This window comes from Nyctereutes procyonoides, unplaced genomic scaffold (genome assembly GCF_905146905.1).
Source record: "Nyctereutes procyonoides isolate TBG_1078 unplaced genomic scaffold, NYPRO_anot_genome, whole genome shotgun sequence".
NCBI classification, from domain to species: domain Eukaryota; kingdom Metazoa; phylum Chordata; class Mammalia; order Carnivora; family Canidae; genus Nyctereutes; species Nyctereutes procyonoides.
In genome coordinates, this window is record NW_026575051.1 from 26,038,855 (window position 1) to 26,063,542 (window position 24,688).

General features: G+C 33.3%; 1 protein-coding gene across 1 annotated transcript in view; it reads right to left on the reverse strand.

Annotated features, from left to right (window-relative positions):
* The window catches only part of KHDRBS2 (KH RNA binding domain containing, signal transduction associated 2), a 546,592-nt gene that overhangs the window by 432,932 nt on the left and 88,972 nt on the right, over window positions 1-24,688 (reverse strand). The window contains exon 2 of the mRNA XM_055330453.1: window positions 22,525-22,652. Within this exon, the coding sequence (XP_055186428.1) occupies window positions 22,525-22,652 (128 nt within the window). The remainder of the gene's footprint in view (window positions 1-22,524; window positions 22,653-24,688) is intronic.

Below are 24,688 nucleotides of genomic sequence, written 5' to 3' on the forward strand. Positions count from 1 at the left end.
AGAATATCCTATTTACCATACAACCTCTGTGGTGTACTGTTTATCTCTTTTTCCCTCCCTAACTTACCCTGTTCCTCTATGGCCTCTCACATCATGGAAACTTCCTCCCACTGTCCTGCTTTTAATTCTTGGAGTCTGTTTTGCATTATTTCTTTCATTCTACTTGGAAATTCATCTTCCCTTCAGCTTCCATATTTGGAAAACAGCAAGGGTCCTCAAATAGGGTTTGGTAATCATGTTGATGAAATAACAAATCTGCTGCCTGTTTTGTTTCTGCCACATTCTGTTCTCAGATTCCCTACAAATATCATATAATTTCTCCTTATTTATTCTACTTGCAAGGCAAAATTGTTTGGTACTAGTACACTCAGAATATCATTGGTTATTATGAATTAATTATCAATAAATTAATTATTATGAGTTAATAACTCAGAAACAGTAAAAAGTCCTTCCAAGTTTTTAAACTTTCCTCACTATCTCCCTGTCACCATAATCTCTCCCCAAATGGACTGTAGGTTGGATGACCAGTGTTCCAAATCACCTAAACAAAAGAAAATATTTTAGGAAATCACATGCTGCTGCCTCTTTTCTCAGCTATCCCTGACCTCATTGTCCTGCTTTGAAGTAACTACTTTATAGATGATTTTAAAAGAAGAAAATTAAAAAGTTTAAAAATTTTACATACATTTCACCTTGGAAGTATGGTTTTTATATGAGTTTCTACAGGTTTGATTCCCATTCCTATAAAATACATTCTCTACTGCAATGCTTTCATTTTACTGCCAAGGTTTCTTAGCCACAGAGTAATAAATTATTTTCCTTAGAAGAAAAATAAAGGGAACACATGCACAAAAATTCTACTTATGTGCCAACATGTATGAAGTGACCAAATGAAAGTTGTCTCATAAACCATAATTATACTTTTTGTAAGTAATTCCAAATTGATAACAATTAAGTACAGGACTAATCGTAGCACTGTATCCCAAAAGCAAAGAAGTAAGATTTATATCCTCTGCACCAAACTCAACTCAAAGGTTAAGAAAAAAATGACAAATGTACAAATCAATGACACTGCTAACTTTTTTTGAAACATCAGCAGAAACATTAATTTGCAGGTACAAAAATATCTGCATAGGCTCCTCCATTGGTAAAAGAGCTCTAACCTTTTGACCTAGTGAATGTGAGGAAGAGCAGCTACCTGCTGTAAAAGAATGCATTTTTATGCTCAAGCCCACACCCCCAGCACTATTTATGCTCAGTTTAGATCTCTTACCATTAAAAATGCTCACAAAATAAGATCTATAAAAGGACATTCACATGACCACATATCCACTTACTATTAACCCTCAGACTGGTTCCTCTTCAGAAATTAAATTTTGGGCGTTTCAGTTTTTCTTGCTTATGGAGTTGCCTAATCTCATGAGGTTAGAAGTTCATATTATGTTGCCTCATTTTCCCTAAGACAATCAATCTTAGGGATTCAGAGACTTTGGAGATGGCCCAAACTGAAAGTAAGCAAGTTTTTCTTTTCTACCTCTTCCCAGAAATGCTACACTAAGCAGAAGATCTTCCTTAAATCTGCCAAATAACAGCAATATGTTTGGTAAAACTAGTATTCTCTGATTTTACGAATTACATTATCAATATGACTTTCATAGAGAGAAAGAGAAAATATCTTATTTCCTGTAAGTCACTGGTCATTGGACAGTGCTTAATTTCACTTTGTTTGGTTCCATCATGGTTTTCTTCTCTTCTTTTTTTCCAAAATCAAGTTAGGCTGCACCTGTGACTCTTCTAGGACACACCGAAACAAACACACACACACACACACACACAAAAAAAAAAAACAAACAAACAAACAAACAACCACCCTGCAATTAAAAGAACTTTTACAGAAGTAATATGTGAGAAAAAGGATGTGTAATAACAAAGAACTCAAATTAAACCCTAGGAATTGCCAACTTTTCTGAGAAGTTTCCATGGGGTAAAATGGAAAGTACAGTGGCTGGAGGGGATGATAAATGTAATTATTAAAGGGCTTACAGTGTCTTGCTAAAAAAGGATGTGTATGTGTGTGATAATGCTGATAACATCTTTTTCTTTACACCAAGGGTTCTTTGCTTTTCCCTGTACCTGCTGCCTGAGGAAGCCAAATAGCCAGTGACTAAATAATTCATTTCAGCCCCAAAAGTCTGCATATGAAAGGATAGCACAAAGCTCTCACAAATGTTATCCACTTTGGAGCTAGGAGCAAATAAACAAGGACACACATGCTCCACAGGATATACTAAAAATGTTAAAAGCTCTGAAACAAGCAAACTGGATTTATAGGTACTATTCACGGCAAATGGGTTAGCATACATTTTTATCTTAACACTTAGTGAACCGACTGACTTCAAGAGTTGACTTTGGAAATTAATAAAAAGTTATCTGTAACTAGATTATTTTTAAATTGATGATAGCCAATATACAAATAAAAGCAAAATTCTAGTATCCTTTTTTTAAAAAGTCCATTTTCTTACGATAGACTAAACCTCTAGTACTGTTTATGATTATAAAGAACAAGGTCCATATATTATGGACATAAATTAGTTAATCTACCAAGGCATTTATTGACTGCCCTTATAGCATGGCACTCAGCTTGGCACTAAGAACAAGGAGATAAAAAGCAACCATGCATCTTGGAGACAAGATACTGTACATTAACAGAAATTTAGAATGCAATGTGTTAAGTAAGCATGATGATGTAAATTAGCACAAAGTCCATCATATGAACTAAAACAATTGAGAAAAAAGAAGCAACAACCAGAATTCTCTCATTTGCACTCTAAGTTATTTAAAACAATACAACAAAAACAAAAAGGGTTTGGGGTATTCACTGTTAACACCTAGAAGAATCTTAACCCATCATCGCTGCCCTTTTCCTTCCCCTTTTATATATGTAATTCGTAAACGTCTTAAATCACTTTCAGATCCTCTGAGAAGCCTTTCCTTAATCTAGAGCTTGGGATAGTGGCTATCTTGCATGCTTCCAAACACTGAGCAGTGTACCTCACAGTCCACACAATGGTATACCCACACTGCATTGTAGTGGTCTGCTTCCTCATCTATTCCCAAGCTACAGGGTCTTTTAAGGAAAAGTGAGCATTTAAAACACAAATCTTACTACAGGTGTTTGTAGTTCTACTGCTTAGCATAGCGCATGACAAGAGTAATTTACTCAACAAATATTTATTAAATGCATTAACTTACAGAGAGTATAGATGATGATTAGCTAATATAATACAAATAAAGCACTTCCTAAGAATTCAACAACATTAACTCTTTCAAAGCCAAGAAGGATATGGTTCATCATGCAAGAATTTGCTGAATTAGTCATAGAAAAAAAATTAAGAAAATAACCCCACTATCAAAAACCTTTTGGTCCATATAAGCCTTTGTGGTTAGACAAAGCTGTGTTCTAAACTTTTATAACTAACATGTACTAGCACTGGATGCTAAGTGATCTATCTAACCCAAATGAACTCAATTTTTCTTTTTCACATGTGAAGAGAAGTTATAGCGTCTACATCATAAATTGTTAAAAAGTATTAAATGAGATAACAAATGTGAAGCATTTAGCTCTGTGGTTGGTATGTAGTAATTCTTGAATTCATAATAATCTTCCTTTCCTCACTTTAAATCCATGCAAACCAGATCAGCATGGGGGATTGTCTCAGAAAGTCACACAGCCAAAAGGAAATACTACATTCAACCCAGCTATATTGGGCTAGTTTGTTTATTGCCATATTCCAGTCCCATTATTTGGGGGAATAAATGTCTGTCTCTTCAGTAATGGCCCTGATTATATTTTTGCTGCCACCATGTGGTTGGTGGAAGCAGATACAGGGAGCATTCTTAAGAATTTACTAAAAATTTAAAAAAAATAAATAAAAATAATCTTTTTAAACTATAGCATATTGGGAGCTTGCTTACCATAGTATAGAAGATGTGCTGATATTCATTATCTCATTTAATTTTTAAAAAAGAAAAGAAAATTATGAGGTTGGTACAATTTGTGTCCTTGTGCTAGAGATGGCCGTAGATCACTTACATGGAAAAGACAGTCCCTTGCACCCACCCATTGTTAGTAGTAAGTAGTACAGCAATATTTCAGATGAAAGCAATCTCATTTCAGTGTCTGAACACCAAACCATAATGTTGCCCTTTTTTTCTAAATGGTGTTCAACAAGATTAAAAGATGAGTTATTAAAAAAAATGATCCAAATAAATATTTTTCAAAATATCCAAATAAGAAATGCTGTTTCCTCTCACTTATTTGGATACTTTACTTCAATGTAGAAGCCATTTTCCCATAAGGACTTTGTTGGTCCTTTAGGGTCTAGGGCTGTGCCACAGACATCTTTACAGTCCCAGAACCCAGTGAATATTTATAAGGAAGACATCAAATCAATGTGTTAATGATTTTAATTTATAGTTCTGTAAGCAACTGACAGATCTTATCTTGTTCTTACATCAGTTCAAAAGCCAAAGATAATCCTTCTTTATACTTCAAGCTTGATCTTAATTTAATCTCAATTCTCCCTGGACAGTCTTCCTTTCAGCTTCACTTTGTAACTTTCATTCCCCACCCTCCCAAGAGATTTTACCTGCATCTTTTGTTACAGGGCAGCAAGGTTGAGAGAGGGAGCATACATGGACTCTGGACTCATACCATCAAGTTCTGACTTAGTCACATACTATTGACATAATCCTGAGTATTTAATTAATTTCTGTTAGCCTTGGTTTCCTTATCTCTATGTTGTATGTAAGAACTTACTGAATGGGACTTTCCCCTTATTGTACAGACAAGAGGTATTACTCTCCCTTCTAGCTCAGAAAACAAATTGGGTTCACATACTGTCACATAAAACCCATCTTTTTCTATGCTTCACAATCACAGTCCAAGAATTAATACTTTTCTCTTTAGGAATGTTCCTGAAATGCTGCTTTCTTGAAAATTAAACAACAGGTTTGATTTTAGATTTAAGATTTTCCCCTTCAGTTATGAACAGAGCTTTCTTTAATCTTAAGCAAGAAAAAGATTTCAGAAAGTACAGAAAAAAAATGCTCTTTAGTCTTCTCCAGGCTTGTATAATCTAAGATGAGCAATGACACACATCTTGGAGATGCAAATTAACTAGACAAATACTGAAGAAGTAGCAGCAAGATATTTAAGCTGTTGGGTGGTGTACTAAATTCACTATTAGTACAAGAAAAAGTAAGGTTATTCATGCATGTATGCGCACATGCACACATACACAGAGACATACACACACTTTCCAATATTGCAGCATAAATATAAAATGTCAGCAGGCTATCCTAACAAAGATTCAGCACTGGTGTCAATCTCAAATAGAGATGGCATGCAACACATAGAGCAAAAGGGCTGTATCTGCAGAAAGATAGATTTTAGGCAAATATTAATCATATGGGCAAAATTTTTAAAAAAGAAGGGAAAAATAGATACAACAGAATAGTGCAGGGAATATTAAGTATGTGGTGTGGAGACAATTGCCTGGATTGAGTCTTATATACACATATGTTGATAGGTATGTAAGTAGGCAATACACTTTTCTTCTCCTATGAGTTAGTGTCTTCATCTGTGAAAAGGGAATAATAATAATACATATCACACGGGGCTTATGTGCAGCTTACCTGAGATAATACAAGTAAAAACACAGTGCCTGACACTCAATAAGAATTCATTAAATGTTCATTCTCATGCAAATTAAGACAAATGGGGTTGAGTAACTTGCTTTAGAAAAGGCATTACTTTATTTAATAATCCACTGACTCTTGAGAAAATATATAATTGACACAAAAGACTCTTGTTGTGGTATACCAACACTCACTCAATCGAGTTATTTAAAAAAAAACCTGAAGATGTAGAATTTTTTGTAGGAGACTGTCCAAAATTTCATTAAAGATGAGGATGGAAAATCTATATTCAAATCTTGACCTGACTAAATTCCTCTTTGCAGTTCATTTATCCCTTTGCCACCTGCTTGCTCCATGGAGATTATTGGCATAAATTAGCACAGGCTGCTCTGTGGCTGTCATTCATATACACACATTACTCCTTAGGAATGACTAAGAAGTAACTTGTGCATGACAAGCAGCCTTAGGGGAACATAGTGCAGATCTGAAATAAACAAACTAATATCTTCAGCCTGTTACAAGCTCTTTAAATTGCATATTTAGATTCCATGAACACAACAGGGTAAGGATATGGAGCCTTGGATCCACCTGATAGCATCAGCACCTGGGCTCGCATGAGGCTCACTGATGATTATGTATGTGAATGAAGGGCTTGGAGGGGAAATCCTGGATTGTGAAACATTATTTCACAGTTTATAGCTTGCTCAATGGGATAAACATTATACTTCACATTTTAAGGTCATATCTCAAGGATTAGTTTCACTCTCTTCCACTAAAATTCATTACCATAAATTATGAATGAATTGAGCATGAGGGAATAACATGCTTAGTGTTTTAAACAGGACATGCTACATAGTCAAATTCCAAATCCAAATTTGCTTGTACAATTCTAATGCTGAACAAATGATGAAGGTCCTTAATGATTGTTTATTGTAAAGTAAAATCTGGTTACTAATAAAGAAAAACAAATATGAGTACTGAGTCAAGTTTTTGGAATACATTCATATTTCATCTCAAACAGCAAAGGAGCACTTTCTCTTTGCAGTGTGCTATGATTGGTGTTAGGATAAAAAGGATAATGCATGGCCCTTGAAAAGATAAGAGGAAAAAAGAAAAGAAAGGAAAGAAAAGAAGAAAAAAGATAAGAGGTTTCAGCCTTTATATTGTTTTTTTTTTTTAAAAAAGCACAAAATAATAGCTAAGACCAATGGTTTCCCTTTTAAAGAGAGTGCATTTAAAAATAAATGATATAACTATCTATTCTAATATTTTTTTTGTAAAACATGGTGAAGAAAATAATAAAATATGATCAGCACTTCCCAAGGCCATGGTTACATCTTGATGTATGGGCAAAAGGACAGAGATTTAAAAACAGCTATTGTCAGACTCACTCAACCCTCCTCAGTGCCAAATTTTTCTTGTTCACTAAACCTAATGAAGAACATTCTTTTGCTTTAAAAAAAATCTCTGGCATACTTATACTCTGTTCTCTTGAGCCATGAATATAACTTAAGGGAGATTCTTTTGCAACCACCAGAAGTCTTCTTCACAGACTATGACTAAAGCGTTGATAATATGACTTTAAAGGTAACACTGTCAAACATTTTCCGTAGACATCCTACTTATTCATTCCACGTCCGCCTACCCTGAAGTCACAAAACAGATCTTTTATAAGGAGTTTGGGGTGCTAAAATAAATGCTGGGTATTTGCTTTATTTTTTCACTAGCAGAAGCTCTTTTATCACTGGATAAATCATCTTTGTACTAAAATGACCACAATACTTCCCAGACAAGATAAAATGGGGGAAGTCAACCGGAGTACTGATGGAGTATAATGAGAGGATGCATTAGAGAAGGCTCTGGCATGATCAAGTACTAGTTCAGAAAAGGTAGGCCTAAAGATAGAGCAAGTAATGTGTGGGCTCCTGGGACACACCACTCAGGTGTCACTGGGTTTCTGTGTTCTCTCTTGATATCTCCCTCTTCCATTTCTAGTTTCTTCTGCCTTATTTCATCTGTTGCATGACTTTATAACCAAGATTTGAATAGAAGAAAAAGAGAATGAAAAGCCCTGAAATTACTGCACTGTTTAGTGACTTTATAGGACTTCTAGCCAGATGCTTCAAGAATATATGAAATTTTAATAAAGAAATAGCAAACAATATAAACTGTTTTTAAGCTATATATGTAAGAAAGAAGCAGGTTTCCAACTTATATGCTCTCTCAATATCTGCTAATATCTCTTTGTAGAAGGATTCATTTCTTAGCATTCTCTCAGTTTTTTTCTATCCATCTTAAGAAGTGGAGATAAGGTCTTCCCAAGTGGCTCAGTTGGTTAAGTGCCTGACTCTTAATTTTGGCTCAGGTCATGATTTCATGGTTGTGAGATCAAGCCCCATGTCAAACTCCGCACTGGGCATGGAACTTGCTTAAGATTCTCTCTCTCCCTCTCCTTTGTCTCCTCTCCATCTCTTAAAAAAAAGTGGAGGAAAAAAATTAAGGGTTCATAAATAAAGTAGTAAAAAAAAAAAAGAGTGTGTAAAAAAAAAAAGAATAGTAAGAGAATCACAAATGATGCTGAGGAGAAGAATGTCAACTGAAGGGTCACTGTTTTAAAAATACAAACCACATGCCTTTATTTTATTTATATTTTGGTTACACAATCACACAAAGCTTTGAATTTTGAGGAGCAGTCATACCACAATTATGTCAAAAGATAAAAGCAATTGATGGTGGGATTCAAGGGAGAGTGAAACCATTCAAATCATGTAAGAAGTATCATGAAGATTGGAATTAGACAATGGAAAAACACTGAAGGGACTCATGTAAAAATACTTACTCAACATCTTTTATGAAGAATACACCAGAAAGAGGAAGACTGAATTCTGCAAAATGTTTCAGAAGGCTACTGCAAAAATGCATATAAAGAATGATGGTAGCCTAGAAGATGAGGGGTGGCAATGAGGGTAGAGAAATATGAATGGATTTGAACTGTGCTTAGAAGGTAAGAATGTACAGGCTTTGGTGATTATAAAGTCAAATTAAGAGTCAAATATCATACCCAAATTTCTCTCTTTGCAACAAAGAGGATGATGTCCCATTCACTAAAATAGGAGCAAAAGAGTAAGACCAGATTCTATTGAAAAGAGAAGTAATCTAGTTTCGATCTTTCTGAGTCTAAGTGGCCGTGGGGACTTCAGGTGAGGATGTCAACTCAGTTACTGAATAAACCTGGAAATCAAGAAAATATATCAGCTGAAGATCTGGATTTTAAAGTCATTAGCAAATACATTGCTCTGAAGATCATGGCAGGAGATCAAATTGCCAGGGATTAGTATAGAGCAAACTTCAGGGACCTGGGTGGAGACCACAGTACGTTATCTTCTGCCTCCTATGCAGACTTTAAGGCCTCCTGGTTTGGCTCTCCTCTCAACAATGCCCAGAGTAGCAAAATGCACATGCATTTATTTTATTCAACTTTATTGCTAAGCTATTATTTTTTTCTTTAATGTAAAAATACTATTCATATAATCTAAAACGATTTTCCTCTCATATGGTTGTTTTTAGAGTGCACAGAAAAAGCTATTCCCAGATCTGTCTTCCACAGTTTACAAAAATACAAGAGTTCACATAAGTCATTTGCAAGAAGAATAGAAATGGGGGAAAGTGATAGTTTCTGCATAATCTTTCCATTTTTGTGAAAATTGAAGTGTTCTATCCCACTGGTGTGTCTTGGGGGAAAAATCCCATCATAATTTCAGAGTACATAATGGCCTCACTCCTTTTCTCACACGTGTGAAACACTGTTGCAGCAATTTCTCTGTCTAGTTAGACAACATATTGTCTGGCAGCAGAATTGTGTATGTTAATTTAATGCATTTCCCCATACATTTCCCAGGGTGTAGTCAGAAACAATTCTATCCATACCAGAAAAATAAAAGGTTCTTAGGAATGCCATCAATCCAATTATATCTGATAGCTTAGGTACAGAATTATTGTGTAAAGAAGCTGTTAATAATTTCAAACCATCTGTGATGCAAACCTAAAAACGATAAACATGTGAAAAATGTTTCCCAAATTCCACTAAGTTATGTGTTTTTTGCGTGTCTTGTACCATATATTTTTATCAACCAAGAAGTTACATTTTAATAGTCAATTTCATAGAGAATTTTTGAAGACTATATTAAGTCTTACAATAAAACATTTAGATTCCGTAGATTTAGATTGAATTAAAGCAAGATGGAATAGTGGATACATGATCAAATGTAGATAATAAAGTCAATTGCAGGGTTAGAATAAAACTATATAATCAAAAATTATTTGAAGACCTTGAAATTAGATCCCAGCAGATAACCGAAACTATAAAATGTGTTCATAAACTTGAGTTTTCCCTTAATTTAATAAAAATTCAGATGGGCATTGACCACTTCAGAAATTAAATTTTCCTCGTTACAAGTTTGCCTTAAAATATAAATTCTACTTTGAATCTAACATTAGTATTCTATTTGAATTGTAATAAATAAGAGTGCTGAGAGGGAAATACTCTCCTCAGCATTTTGTTAGATTCTATCACTGAAATCATAAAACAAAAAATGTGCGTCATTAGATTTTTCTGGCAATGAGAGTTACTCCTTTAAAAAGTTAATTTTGTAGCTTTTTATGACACCATAAAATTAATAATTTTTCCATTAGGTTAAATACAATGCCTTACTCTAAAAGAAGAAAATAAAAATGATGTAAACTAAGTCCATGAGTTATGATTTCTAATTTTAAATTACACGGGCTATCATATAAATGAAGCAAAATTACTATTGGCACAAGTGATAATGAAGAATTCTGTGAAACTTCGATATGTGTTAGGTAGTTCCAGAACTACCTAACAAATATCCTACTAAATGAAACACAGAACATTTCACTCTCACTTAGTTAGTACACATCATTAAAAATAAACTAGTAGCAGAATCAATTTCTACCTTTAAGAGATGTGCCTTCAGATGGGAACGTAGGAAGTAAACAAAATATATGCTCTCAGAGTATGTACTTATGTTTTAACACAAACTGGTATACAATGATAAGTCATAGATTTAACCTGCAAAAATTCAGTATTGTAACATGGTTTATATAAACTTCATTTCATAATTTAATATTATATGCTGAACATTCATTTTTAATGGATGAATGTTAATTTATGACAGTTCACAAATTTAAATCTCAAATTCCAAACATTTGAACAAGAAGATGGAGACCATACGTGAGCAACACTTTAGAGTTCTGTTTAAATAAATAGAATTAAATTTAGTTTGTAAAAAACATTCAAGATAACATTTATGTATAATTTTTCTTCTTTTCTTCAATCTTAATTATTAAATGTTTATGTGACTTTAAACAGTTTAATTATCTGTGCCTTAATTTCTCTCTATATATAGTACATACTCCACGGAGATATTCAGTGGATTAAATCAGGTAATAGATAAAATTGCTTGGTATATAGTAGTCAACAAATACAAATTTTATTACTCCCAATTTAATCGTTATCCCTTTCATTCACTTTATTCCTATTTTTATTAATGTCTTAATGTCTCTGTTTCAGGAATGGTATTACAGGATTCTTAGGGAAATAATTCTAAGTATCAGTTTTATCAAACGTACACAGAGACTGTCACAGAGTAGGTGGTTCCCCACCAAAGACTGTTATTAAGTGGGGAAAAAAGAGAAAAAAATTAAATTTACTTAGTGATGATACTTGTACAAGCTTACACCATGCACTGATACAAGCCAAGTATATAGATATACTCCCCTGCATCCTGGATGAAACTTCATGGCATATCATTATACTCATATTGTAGCTGAAAAACAGTGAGGGTGAAGGTGTTTATGGAAATTTCCACTGTCATAGTTGAATGAAGGTGGAGCTGTGACTCACAACTTAGGTCTATCTGGTCCAAAATTCTATTATTTTCCCAGTACTGTCTCTTCACAGCTCTCTTTAGCCTCTCAAAAACTCTACATCTTAATATATTCTTACAGATTTCTTTCCAGAAACAAAGAGGCCAGACCTAAAAATTACCAGGTTGCAAAAATCTCCATATAAAGTAAAGTTTCTCTATTAAGAGGACTTGACAGTAAAATAAACATTCCCCTGATCTTACCTCTCTGCTCCTCTCAACCCTACATCCCAAATAATACCCTCTCCTCTCCTTCTCTTATCTATGTTTTTTCAAATAATGCCTATTTTTTCCTGTATCTTTGCCTCCTTTTCATGCCTTAGTCTCTTATATTTAAAGGGAACTGTTAAAGACAATCTGACTTTAAGTTTTTATTTAATTTAATACAATCCCAAAGCTTCAGGATCCATCCCAGTACAAAGCCATATTGGGACAATTGTTTAAATCTACTACAGGGGGACACCTGGGTGGCTCAGCGGTTGAGTGTCTGCCTTCTGTCCAGGGTGTGATCCCAGGGTCCGGGGATCAAGTCCCACATTAGGCTACCTCAAGGAGCCTGGTTCTCTCTCTGTGTGTCTCTCATGAATAAATAAATAAAATCTTAAAAAATAAAAAAAAAATAAATCTACTACAGGATATCCTGAGACCCACGAAAACATCTTTTATATTTTCACAGTGACTGCCATATAGATCCAATAAATATCTCCTGAATGAACAAATGAAGTGGAATTAATATTCAGAATTATGATGTGGAAGCTTCATAGGCTCTTTTGTAAAAGGTCAAATGATGTTCAATATACTGTACTTAATAAAAATGGATAATTAAATAATAAAACTGAAACATGATATTCAGAAATGACTTGAAAGTAATTTCTGAGTTAACCTTTAACTTCATTTTAATTAGAAAATTTGGTTAAGTAAAGTAACCGATTATCAAGGCATTAGTATTGAGTAAAATTTTCACTGCTATTGCTTTCTTCTTGTACTTGGGTTCTCTCTGACAAGATTAGAGCAGCACTGGGGCTTCCTTCAGTGAAGACAGAGATACTGGAGTCTCTTTGAGAGAAACTATGATTTTATTCCTATAAGTACGACAAGTTCCCTGGAAATTTTGTAAGAATAGGCAAGAGGTGAGAATAGGGAGATCTTTGTTCTGGGTCTGTTATAGTTCCTCCAGAGAATGTCTCAGAAAAGAGGCTATGCAGTTATTCTATATTCATTCAGCAATTATTTATAGACCACCTAATTTTGTGCTAGGCACTGTTGTACGTGATAGGGATGTGTGATTGATGGAGAAAAGACAAGGAGACTTGGCATTTTTCAGTTTACATACTAATGTGGAGAAATCATAAAAATAACAAATAAGTAAGAAGTCCATTAGAAGGTGATACCCGCTATGGAAAAAAGAAAAATGAAAGAAGGTTAAAGGAATTGTGAGTACTTACATAGGGATAGATGAAGGTTCTCGTAGAAGCAGAGAGGTTGAGGTCATGAGAGTAATCCAGGTAAGAGAAGATGATGACTTAGGCCAGGGTCGTAACAGTGGAGGTGGTGATAGCTATCTGATTCTTGATGTATTTGAAAGATAAGACTACTCGATTTGCCCGGCAGATTGGATAGGATGTGTCAGAGAAAGGAGTCAAGGAGGAGTCCCCAGTTTCTGACCTGACCAAATAAAAGGATAGTACTGCCAACCAGTGAGACAGACACGTGGGGTGAGAAGACTGTTGGTTGAATATGAGATGTCCAGACATCCACATACTGTCAAGAAGGTGGCTCCATCTCTAAGTCTTGGAAAGAGGTCTTGAATAGATCATGAATTTATAGATAGGTAAAGCCATGCCACAGGTGAGATGACCAAGGGGGTGTGAATGTACACAAATAAGAACATCATGGCTAATCCCTGGGGAACTCCAACATTAAGTTGTGGCAGAGGAGAAACCAGCAGAGGGGGCTGAGAAATGGAACTAGTTTTGTCTCAAGACATAAAAATAAATCTGATGTTCAGAAGCCAAACGAAGACAACTTATCAAGATACTTCAATTAAGGGCATGATTCAAGTGGTTTAAATGAGTTTTTTTGTGATGCAGAAGCCAGAACCAGGACAAATGGCAACTTACAAGGATAAAAATTGTATTTCAATGAAGAAAAAAAAATTGAATAGCAACATCTATTCATTATCAGATCCAGCTGTTTTATAATAATCTGAACTTTCTTTTTAATCTCTAGAGGTATTCACAGACAGCCTGATGAGTATCACAGATATTCTAGAAATGATTCCTAATTGGGTAGAAGATTAGACCATATGACCTATGAGATACACTCCAACTAATGAGTCTATTATTTCTGCCTCACTTCACACCAGAGGAGAAATACATCTGTTTTTCCATCTGTGGGCCTTTGCAAACTAAGCAGTCTGTGTCCAGAGTTATCCCAACGCCTCTTCATATAAAAGAAAGTGAATCGTAATAATGGTTTAATGCAAAGAAGAGAGGATTCGGTACCAACACACCTGAATTTCAATGTTAACACTATCACTAATACATTGTGTGGCTTTAGGAGAGCTTCTTAAATATTTTTAAACCTTAGTCTCTCCTTCAGAACTCTTACAGCATTCCTGAAGGAATAAAATAGTTCACTGTACTTTGCTTAGTGTTTGATATGCACTAGGTTCTCAAAAAAAACCTTAATTCTGTAAGTGGGAGGTCCCAGATTTAAGGACTATTTTCATGTTATAAAGTTAGCTATTTCTAAACTTGAGTTCTAGAATATATTCCTCATTTAAGCAGCATACTTACTGATAAACTAGAAAAAGAAGTTCTTCTAGTATGAGTTTTTCATTAGGACAAAATTTTTATTTGGTTTTGAAGATCATAATATATAAATTTTGCGGAGCCATGTTTGGAGTCAAATTTTCTACTGTATGTTTTAAGACATCATTTGCTTACATTATAATTAGTTGAAACATAGTCTAATGAAGTATAGACAAGAAGCTGTGAAATTAGAGCAGCTAGAATGAATAGAATATGAATCCTGATTGGTCATTTTCTAGTAATGAGGTTTTGGCAAATGAATTCCTCTGAGACTCCGTGTCTTTGTCTATAAGATGGGAGAGAATGAATTATTGGAATTTTTACGACAATGAAACAAGTTAATATATGTAAAAACTAAAGTGTCTGATTTACAAAAAATTTCAATAATCCTTAGTTTTTAATATTTGGTCCTCTGCTCTAGGAAAAAAATCTAAACAGAACTGTTTCTATTTTAATGTTTTCATTAGCCCAAACTATTTTTAAAATATCTCTATTCAGAAAATAACATATTAATAACATATTAATAATTACTAATTCAAACAGCACAAAGAGCCTGCAATAAAAAAGGGCCTCCTTCCTTTACTTACAATCTATCATCATATATAAAAATGTAGATATATTCCTTTTATACTCAAGAGAAACAATCATCTTTTATACTTTGACTTAATAGTAATTATATTTGCAAATATATAATTCTTAAATAAATTGCTAGATCTCCAACTGCTTCTGAAAGTCTGCCTTTGTGATTTTCATTGATTTTACAAAATTGTTTCCCCAAATGGCTGAATCTCAATGGTCTAGGCAACAGGTTATGGAGTGTTTTTGTTTTTTATTTTTTGTTTTTTGTTTTCCTGTACCCTAACATCATTTTCGGTTATAATCAAACTTTCTTGTCAGTCTGATAGAAAATAGAAGCATTTCAAAGTCATCTTGACTTGACTTTTCCAATAAGTAATGTTCAAGATATTTTTCTATTTGCTTTAAACAGTACATGTGTGATATTTATTGGCATCATCAACTTCTTGTACAATTAGAAGAATTGAGTCCCTACATATGAAGAAAATAAATATTCTGTCACGTGTTTCAATATTTCTCAAATAGTCATACCAGTTTGGTATTTTAATTGTGACTTTTAATTTTGGTAATCATCATTACCATTTTTGCTTGTACAGAAGTTTTAGGTCATGAAATATTTTAATTGTTTACCTACAGCTTTAGTATTTTTCCATCTTTCTTAGGAATGCTTTCCCTCAGGATGCCTGGGTGGCTCAGCGGTTGAGCACATCTGCCTTCAACTCAGGGTGTGATCCTGGAGTCCCGGGATCGAGTTCCTTATTGGGCTCCCTGTGGAGCCTGCTTCTCCTTCTATGTCTCTGCCTTTCTTTCTCTGTGTGTCTCATGAATAAATAAATAAAATCTTAAAAAAAAAAAAAAAGGAATGCTTTCCATCCATTAAATTTCCCATAATATTTTCTACTGGTTTTGTTTTGTTTTGTTTTGTTTTTGCATTTAATCTTAGAGCAGTTAAGATGTATGTTGGTGTAAAAGATGAGTTAGGGATTTAATCTTTCTTTTCTTTTGCCCCTAAAGACTTCAATAGTTATTTTTCCAATATCTATTGAATAAAGGATCTCTTCATTCCGATTATAAATATATACTTATTATAGAATATATGTTCATGTTTTTTCATGAGGAATGAGAAATCTATTTTATCAAATGACTGTTTGACCCTGTTCTAAAATTCAGTAAATTTTAAAAGTATGTAGACTCAACCAGTCTTACATCCCTGAAATTAAAAGACATTTGGGTGTAATTTATTCTGCTTGTAATGTGCCATTAATACATTTGCTCGTAGTTTTTAACATTACCTTTTATTGCAATAAATATATAAAACATAAAATTTGCTATTCTAACTACTTTTAAATGTGCAATTCAGGGGCATTAATTACATTCACAATGTTGTGCAACTATCACATCTACTTCCAGAACTTTTTCATCATCCCAAAGACAAATTTTGTATCCATTAAACAGTAACTCCTCATTTTTCCCTTTCCTTTCCCTCTGGTAACCCCTATTCCATTTTCCAGGTCTAAGAATTTGGTAGTTCTAAGTACCTCAAATAAGTGGAGTCATACAGTGTTTGCCCTTTTGTATCGGGTTTATTTCACTTCGCACATTTTCAATGTTTATCCATGTTATAACAGGTATCTAAATATTGTTCTTTAAAGTTTAATAATATTCTGTTGTACACACACACATACGTGTGTGCATACACACAGACACAAACCACATTTTGCTTACTCATTTATCTGTTGAGGATATTTGCATTGATTCTGCTCCTTGGCTTTCATGAACAATGATGCTATGAACACTGGCACATAAATACTTGATACTATTTTAAAGCTCTTGCATTGACATTCCTAACAGAATTCTTATAATGTTTTATTTTTTGTCATATCCTTGTGAAATCCATATATTTTTAAGGAAATTAATTATAAAATGGTAGAAATCTAAATGTGTTACATAAATTTAACAATCATTTAAATTTGAGAAGGCAAACAAAAATCACAATTTTTCTACGTGGATCCAAATCTCTTTCAAAAAGTTGCTATAGTCAGGTTCTAACTTAGTACTATAAGTAACTGTAATCCTTTATCTGGACTGTTTGGTGGAGGGGCATGCATTAATTTTTACTTCCTGTATCCTTTCCAGAGAAAGTTTGTTTTCTGCTAATATCAATATATACAGTATTTAAATTTAAATCAAATTCACTTGCTTCCATATGTGAAAAAGTCCTTCAAGGTCCATAATAATACCGGAATCCATTAGACAGCTAACGTAGTTCCTCTTGATTGTTTTAATGATCTTTCTTCTCTAGTCTTTTAAAGATCTACTATATAAGAAACCAATTCTACTGCAATGACAAATAACAGAAGAGTCATCTGTGTTCCATGGGTACAGACAAACTCACTAAAGGCTCACTGAATTAAATAAATAAATTAACAAACAAGTGAATGAAGAATGGTAAGATTATAGAAAGGGATGTGAGGTGGAAGCTCTTTTTACTCTCAAGGAATCCTTGAGTAAGGATATAGGTTTGGACACATTTCAAAAGGCACTTTTATTTTAATGATCCTTTTGAAGTAGTTTTCAGTTTTCCGGTTGAGGGCAAATGTGAAATAATCTGGCAGAAAGGAAACAACTGATTAAAACAGACTGAAGATTCTCTAGGAGATCTATACTTAGAAAGGAGAGATTATTTCAAAAAGTATGAGGACGTATTTTGTGAGGTTGTGCTGAGCCCATAGAAAAGGATGTGGAGAAAAGAACATAATTCAGGATTAGGAACACATAGGTCAATAAAACATAAAGACAAAAAAGATTTAAATATGGAATAAGAATTAGTTAAAAGAATTAGTTAAAAGAAAGGGTTATGGAAAAGACAAGGACTAGACATATCACTGCAAATTTCTAACACAGAGACAAAAGAATTTTAAGCACCAAATGGAAAATAATATTGAAGTACATAGGATGAGAATTAGTTAAAAGAAAGGGTTATTGGAAAAGACAAGGACTAGACATATCACCACAAATTTCTAGAAAACATAGTTATTTCAAGTGCCATTCTACTGGAGAGAATGCAGTCCAGAGCATTTTGGAATGTTTTTCTTTCTCACAGGAAATGTGAATCTGAGTGTCATGTTATTTTCCAATTGAGATTTACATTCACAGGTGAGAGACTAGGAAACTGATATGAATGAAATTGAAATCACAAAGCCCGATCAAATCCTCTCTTCCATTTCCTTTAGAAAAGTAAAAAGCAACGCTATGCAATAACCTCTGTCTGGTAAAGATAAAACAGGTTTAAGATGTAAGCTACTGAGTGGTTTTTGGAAAACCACATTGCTTAGAAAAATAGAGAGGTGTTTCCAAGATTATAGGTGATGATATTAGCTTTGAAATACAAAGTTTCCACAGTTAGAAATCCTGGGTCTCTAAGAACTATTCTTAAGTGGTCTGATAAATACTTATGAAGTTAGAAAAAAATAACACTCATCAAGAATTTTGATTTGGGTTTTCATCTTTTGGAGTATAGAGAAAGAAACCAGCTCTATGAGAAGACATGACAGGTTTCAGAGACTGGTTCCAGTCAGGCACAAAGGCAGTTCCTCTCTCTGGGACTGAGCAGAGTAACTGAAATATAGGGCAAGTGTGGTGCTTTTGAACATATTTTCGAACTTTAATTTTCTGCATTAATCTACATAAGGAATTGATTTGAAAAGCAGCACTGGGGAACGTAGCTGTGTTTGATCTTAAAAGGGGCCAAATTTGGGGCCGATATACACTCCTGGCGATCTACTGCTTTAAAAAGTTGGCAGTAACTCAAATTCAGAAATAAAAAGTGGGCCTCCAGGCAAAATTAATTGAAGGAAAGGCCTGATGCACTTCAGAGGATTCTGAAGCCAACATCAAAAGACACTTTTAAAAGGCATTGAGAGGTTGGATTGCCCAGGTGACCAAATAGGTATAGATGCAAGCAAGGAGCAGATCTCCTTCAAGTGGGTGGAAGTGGCACCTCATGGCCCTCTCAATTTGCCCAGGCTTGTGTTAGACTGTCCTTTTGCATGTCTAAAAACAGAATAAAACTTTAGCCATTTAAATGTACCTTTGTTTCTTAGGTCCCTATGAGACACTTGTTTGTTGAGGACCAAGAAATTATGGCATTGTTCTTTCTTCCAAGGATGAATATTGTTAATATTATTAATACCAACTTTATGCCCTAAGCTATGGTTCTGTTCTTTTGTTGGATATGCGATAGTTTTGCATGCCAACACTAAATCATAATGTAATCTTTGAAGACATTTTAAACAGCAAAGAACCTCAATTCGCATTTTTCCAACACAATTAACAACTGGATACAAAGGCATGGCCAAGTTTACAGACAACAGTAACAAGTTATGACCATCACTTGTCCGATGGAGACTGTAAAATAATTCTGATTATAACATGCATACCAGTTGGAGATGTTAAGATTTAAAAAAAAAGTAAATGTATATTAGACTATGAAATATATTTTGTATGGATTTAGGGAGAAAGAGTTCACGTTAAGGACAGTGAGTTTTCTGCATGAATCTCTCTAGGATCTTCTACATGAACCTCTTAGGATTATAGAAAAACATACTGCCACATGTTGCCTCCTTGGAGACTTGACTATCAAGAAATAATTGCACTGATTCTGAAACATCTGTAAATGCAAACAATAGACGTGCAGAGTCTATTTCTTGACTAATTTTGTTGCAAACAAAAATATTAAAAACAAATAAGAAAAGCTGTTCATTATAATTTGATGACAAATTCCCCCAAATCTAGTGATTAAACATAAAGCACTAGAGTTAGATAAATCATTCTTAATGTGTTTGAACAGCATTTTTACATTTTGTATAATTCAAAATCTTAAACTTATTTCAATTCCTTGTATTATTCAATTAAGTCAGCAAATTAACTTGATATTGGAGACTAATTGAAATCAAATCTATCTAAAAAGGTCATGTAGTAAAGTCAAGATAAGGTCATTTCCTCAAGAAGTCCCATAGTTATTTACTGCCTTTTGTTGGAAAGGACTGTGTCATTGCCTCACTAATTACCAGATCAAACAGACAGCAGGCATTGAGGGGGAGAGGCAGCTCTGAGAGAAGTTGTGAAAAGTAGGTCTTTCTCCAATGTACCCCCTGAGGGATAAACCACTTTTTATTATAAAAGATTAAACTTTAAGTCCATAAATACTGTTATTCTCTGCTCAACATAGTATCACACCACACCACATATTTTACAGCTCCCAAATGTACATCCAATATGGCTCAAGTGTAGTGACTGTAATCTTAACCCACTTTTTGTGAGAGGTAGGCAATAATCACTTAGTAGGAGAGAATCACCACTTTTGAAATAAAATACGGTTTTCAGAAAGTCGGTTTTAATTTGTTATACTATAAAAGCAAACAAAAACAAATGTAGGTCAACTTGATAGATGAATTTGTTCTGTTTTGTTCTCAGTACCTTTTTCTGTAAAAGGGCTCTAAGACTTCTTTTATTGTAATGTATGAAATGCACATCCTTTTAAAAATGATTGAAAGTGATCTAGCATTCTACTCGTCAATTAAGAATGGCAAATTTTCTAAGGCATAAATTGTTATTTGATAATATTCCATAAAAGTACTAATCATTAGGAGTTCTCATTCCTCACATTCTTCCATATTTTACATAAATAAGTAATAAAAAATGTGAACATTATCAGTCAAGTTATAAATGTAATGGCTCCCAAAAAGTGAAGAATCTAAAATAACAGCAACTTCTCTAAATATTTCTATCTGCAACAAAGATATGACTTTGAGTAATTCATAATTTCCCAGTTACCTCATTTGGTAAATAAAAGCTTTATATATTCTGTGATTTAGATAATTAGTCTCAGCATAAACATTCTGCAATTCAAAAAATTCTGGGAGGTACAATAATTGCTAGTAAGATATGGTCTGTTTCAATACAAATAGGCAGTTTTGTTATTTGATCATCTTCCCATAAATTATAAAATTAAATCTCACACAAATATGAGACACTATACAGTATTATTGTTTCGATATTCATCATTATGCACCAAATACAGACTACTGCAATATTCAGTATAAAAACACTCATGCTGTCACTTCAAGAGCCACCATGACCTGAAATGCCTTTCACACCTTACCAATCTGATTTGGTCAGAGATACAGGTCTGTACTTTATTAAGAAGGAGATACTGAGTCTGTCACTGGCTTTCCATATCCAGATAATAGACAAGTGTTATTCTGAGAAATGGTATCTAGTTATGTAATATTTAAATACATTATTTAGAGAGAGAATCTTGTACTTCATTGTGGATTAACCAAATCTTTTAAAAAAGACGTTTTTCTTAATATCCACATTTCTAAGACATTTCATTACCAAGTAAACATTTTCATGTACATTTTCTCTGCCTAATTTAATATTCATAAAAACATGATTATGAAATAAATCTTAAAAAAATTAATTGTAAAATATACATCTATTGAATGGACTTTTCTTGTAATAGAGGCAATCTAGCTAAAAAAAAAAAAAAAAATCCCACAAAACCCAAAAAACCTGCATGCCCAAAAACCTCATCTGAAAGTTAAATTTTATTGTTTGGTGGGCTGCAACAATTTATTCCTATTTGAAATAATTATAAACACAACATCCCACTTAATTATATTTACTAAAATTTATCATATTAGAAGACAATTGGTAGACTACAGCATTTATTTCTGTAGTCTTTATTATTAGGATAATTGCATGGTCCTTGTTTCAGATTCACTCTTCAGAAAGTAAATTACCAGATTGAAACTGAGTTTCCATTGTAAGCATACTTAATTTACTAAAAAAAAAAGAAAGAAACTCCTTTTACCCATCAGAATTTATAAATATAAGTGATGAAACCATGATGTGGAATGCCTTATCTTATAATCATGATTCTGGTAATACAAATCTTGTATGATAAGAAAATGTCTAGTGAGAAAGTACTCTCAAGAGAACAGTATTGTAATTATCTTAATAAATTAACCCTGACTACAGAAGACTAGAGGTTCTAATCTAAGGGTCTAATAAAGACTAGATTACTTTCCTGGATATAATAATTTCCTGTGGACTAGATAATGCTATATATTTAGCACCATTAATCCACTCTTTTTTATAATTGGAAAATATAGTAACATGAACCAAAACAAGATCAAGTGACTATGTATATTTGGACAAATTGTTGAACTATTTACATATTAAATAAATAATTAAAATATCTAATTATGCTTCCATATTCACAGAATAAAAGTGCTATGGTCTTTAGTTGAAAATTTTTCTTATGGTTGTACTTTCAAAGACTTCTCTTTCCTCCATCAATATCATATATTTGTGTATACTAATACAATGAAGTTATAAATATTCATTTCATGAAAGACAATGAATAAAACATCAAGTTTTATTTTTTTCTTAATTCTATGAAAACAGAGCATATATTGCAATACCTTTGGATATTGCTTGACAGGAATCAATACTCTTTCTGAGAGCTTTATGTTTTTGTTGCTGATGACATCAAGATATTTCTTTTCTTCATCTTCCTTTTTTCCATCAGAACCTTGAAATTTTTCAATTTCTGAAAAAAAATCACAAGGAAAAAAACAGTAAGCAAAATGAAAAGTCATCATAAATATGATTGTTCTTATTACTCTCCTTCTTAAAAAAGATTTTGAGGAACCTTAATAGAACTGAAGCAACACCTGTTAACAGTTACATGCATGCTGCTACCATATGTTAAGATGAACTGTCAGCTAAAACTAAAAGCTACCATTGAAGATGTGACTGTCTTCCGTGAGACAAATGATGGATTTAATTTTTAGCAACTTCAAATAAAACACAGGAAGAATATGCCCTTTAAAGATTTAAAATATCTAAGCGAAACTAACTTTCCTAGGCACAATAAATAGAACAAACTAAGTTGTAAGGTTATATGTTTTATAGTTACTGAGAATTATTCCTACAAAAAATAATTGAAAATAGTAATCATCTGTTATCAAATAGGATAGTAAAGATAAACAGCATGTTATTTTACATTCCAACAAACTTAAAGGGAATTAAAAAGAGAGTCACAGCGATGTCTTTTAAAGGATTAAATCTGTGAATGCTGTCATTCATATTCATCATTATGAAATTGTCTGTCCATATGTTTAAAAAGAATCACTAATTTTGTCTTATGAGACTATCCCCAAAATGGGTATTTTTGAGCAAATGTACACTACCTATTCTTTCTATTTAAAATTAGTTTATTCCACAAAATTCTTAAACCTCTACTATGGGTACCACAGATAAAACAGAAAACAAGAAAATGTCTCTGCTTTTATGGAATCTATATTCTGATGGGGAAAATGAGCAATTAGAAAATGAATATATATGTACATGCATACTTATGTGTGGGGGTAAAGAATAATAAAGCTATTAAGACAGGGTGGGCTTTTTTTTTTAGTTTTGTTAGAATTAGAACAAAAACATTTATTTCTGTAATTTTGGAGTAAAAGGAAAGGTGATGATACCCATTAAGCATGTAAATTCCCAATTCATATTAATTTACATTGCACTTTGAAACAATTATTTTTTTAAAGATCCGACTACCTCTGGAGGTGAAAGGAATACTGTATTACATCTAACAGCTTTGCTCTTTGTTATTTTATTTGTAATTAGCATCTTTTCCGAAATGATTTCACAGGCCTTACATAAAATTCCTGTAACATTCTGGATGGTAATCTTTTAGCATACTGTTAATTTGGCTCATGTGGAATTATTAAAAAATCTTTTTGAAGTGAGATCACATTGCTTACATAAATAATGGTGGAATGAATGCTATAATGCATAGTTTGCACGAAGTCACTTACAATCACTTTTTCCCAGTATATGCTGTAATTTCCCTAATGACAATTATCTTAAAATAAACTATGCTGCTTGAAGAGAAGTTATATATAATAAGTCTATAATTGCTACTCAGAACGATGGCATCAGATTCTTACTTTTCCACTCTAGATTAACAAGCCACTTCAACTGACTCTTTTTCAACCAAGAAGCACTCTCTATTCAGGCTTTTCAACCCCTTACGTAATTATTACATACAGAACTCTGACAACTGCCAAGAAAGGATATTCATTATATCTTCTGATACTGACAGTGAACTTTTGATCGCTACCCTTTGGGTACATGCACCTATCTAATACCATACTTCCTAGTTTGCTGAGGCAATTGTAATGTGGGACACACTGAAGGAACCGACTCAATCCCCAGTCTATTAAATGTACGGTTTCTCTCTTGTAACTCTGTCATAAAATAAATTGAATTTGTCTGACATTATTTATTCTCTACAAGACTACTACTACCTTTGGCATTTTTAGACATTTGTAATTTGATCAATCAATGATTAATTCCAATAAATTTTCCATCAAGAAATGGAACTGAATAAAATATCATTTCCACTGCTGCTTTTTCTGCTTGTTCCTACACTTTCCTTTTAAAAATGTTGATATATCTTTTGCCCTTTTGATACTTTCAGGGAGTTATCTAGTCTTTCCTGACATATCTACATGACCAATAGCTCAGTAATTGCATTTGTCAACTGCATAGTCACAGAATCGTATAAGCCAGATTTGC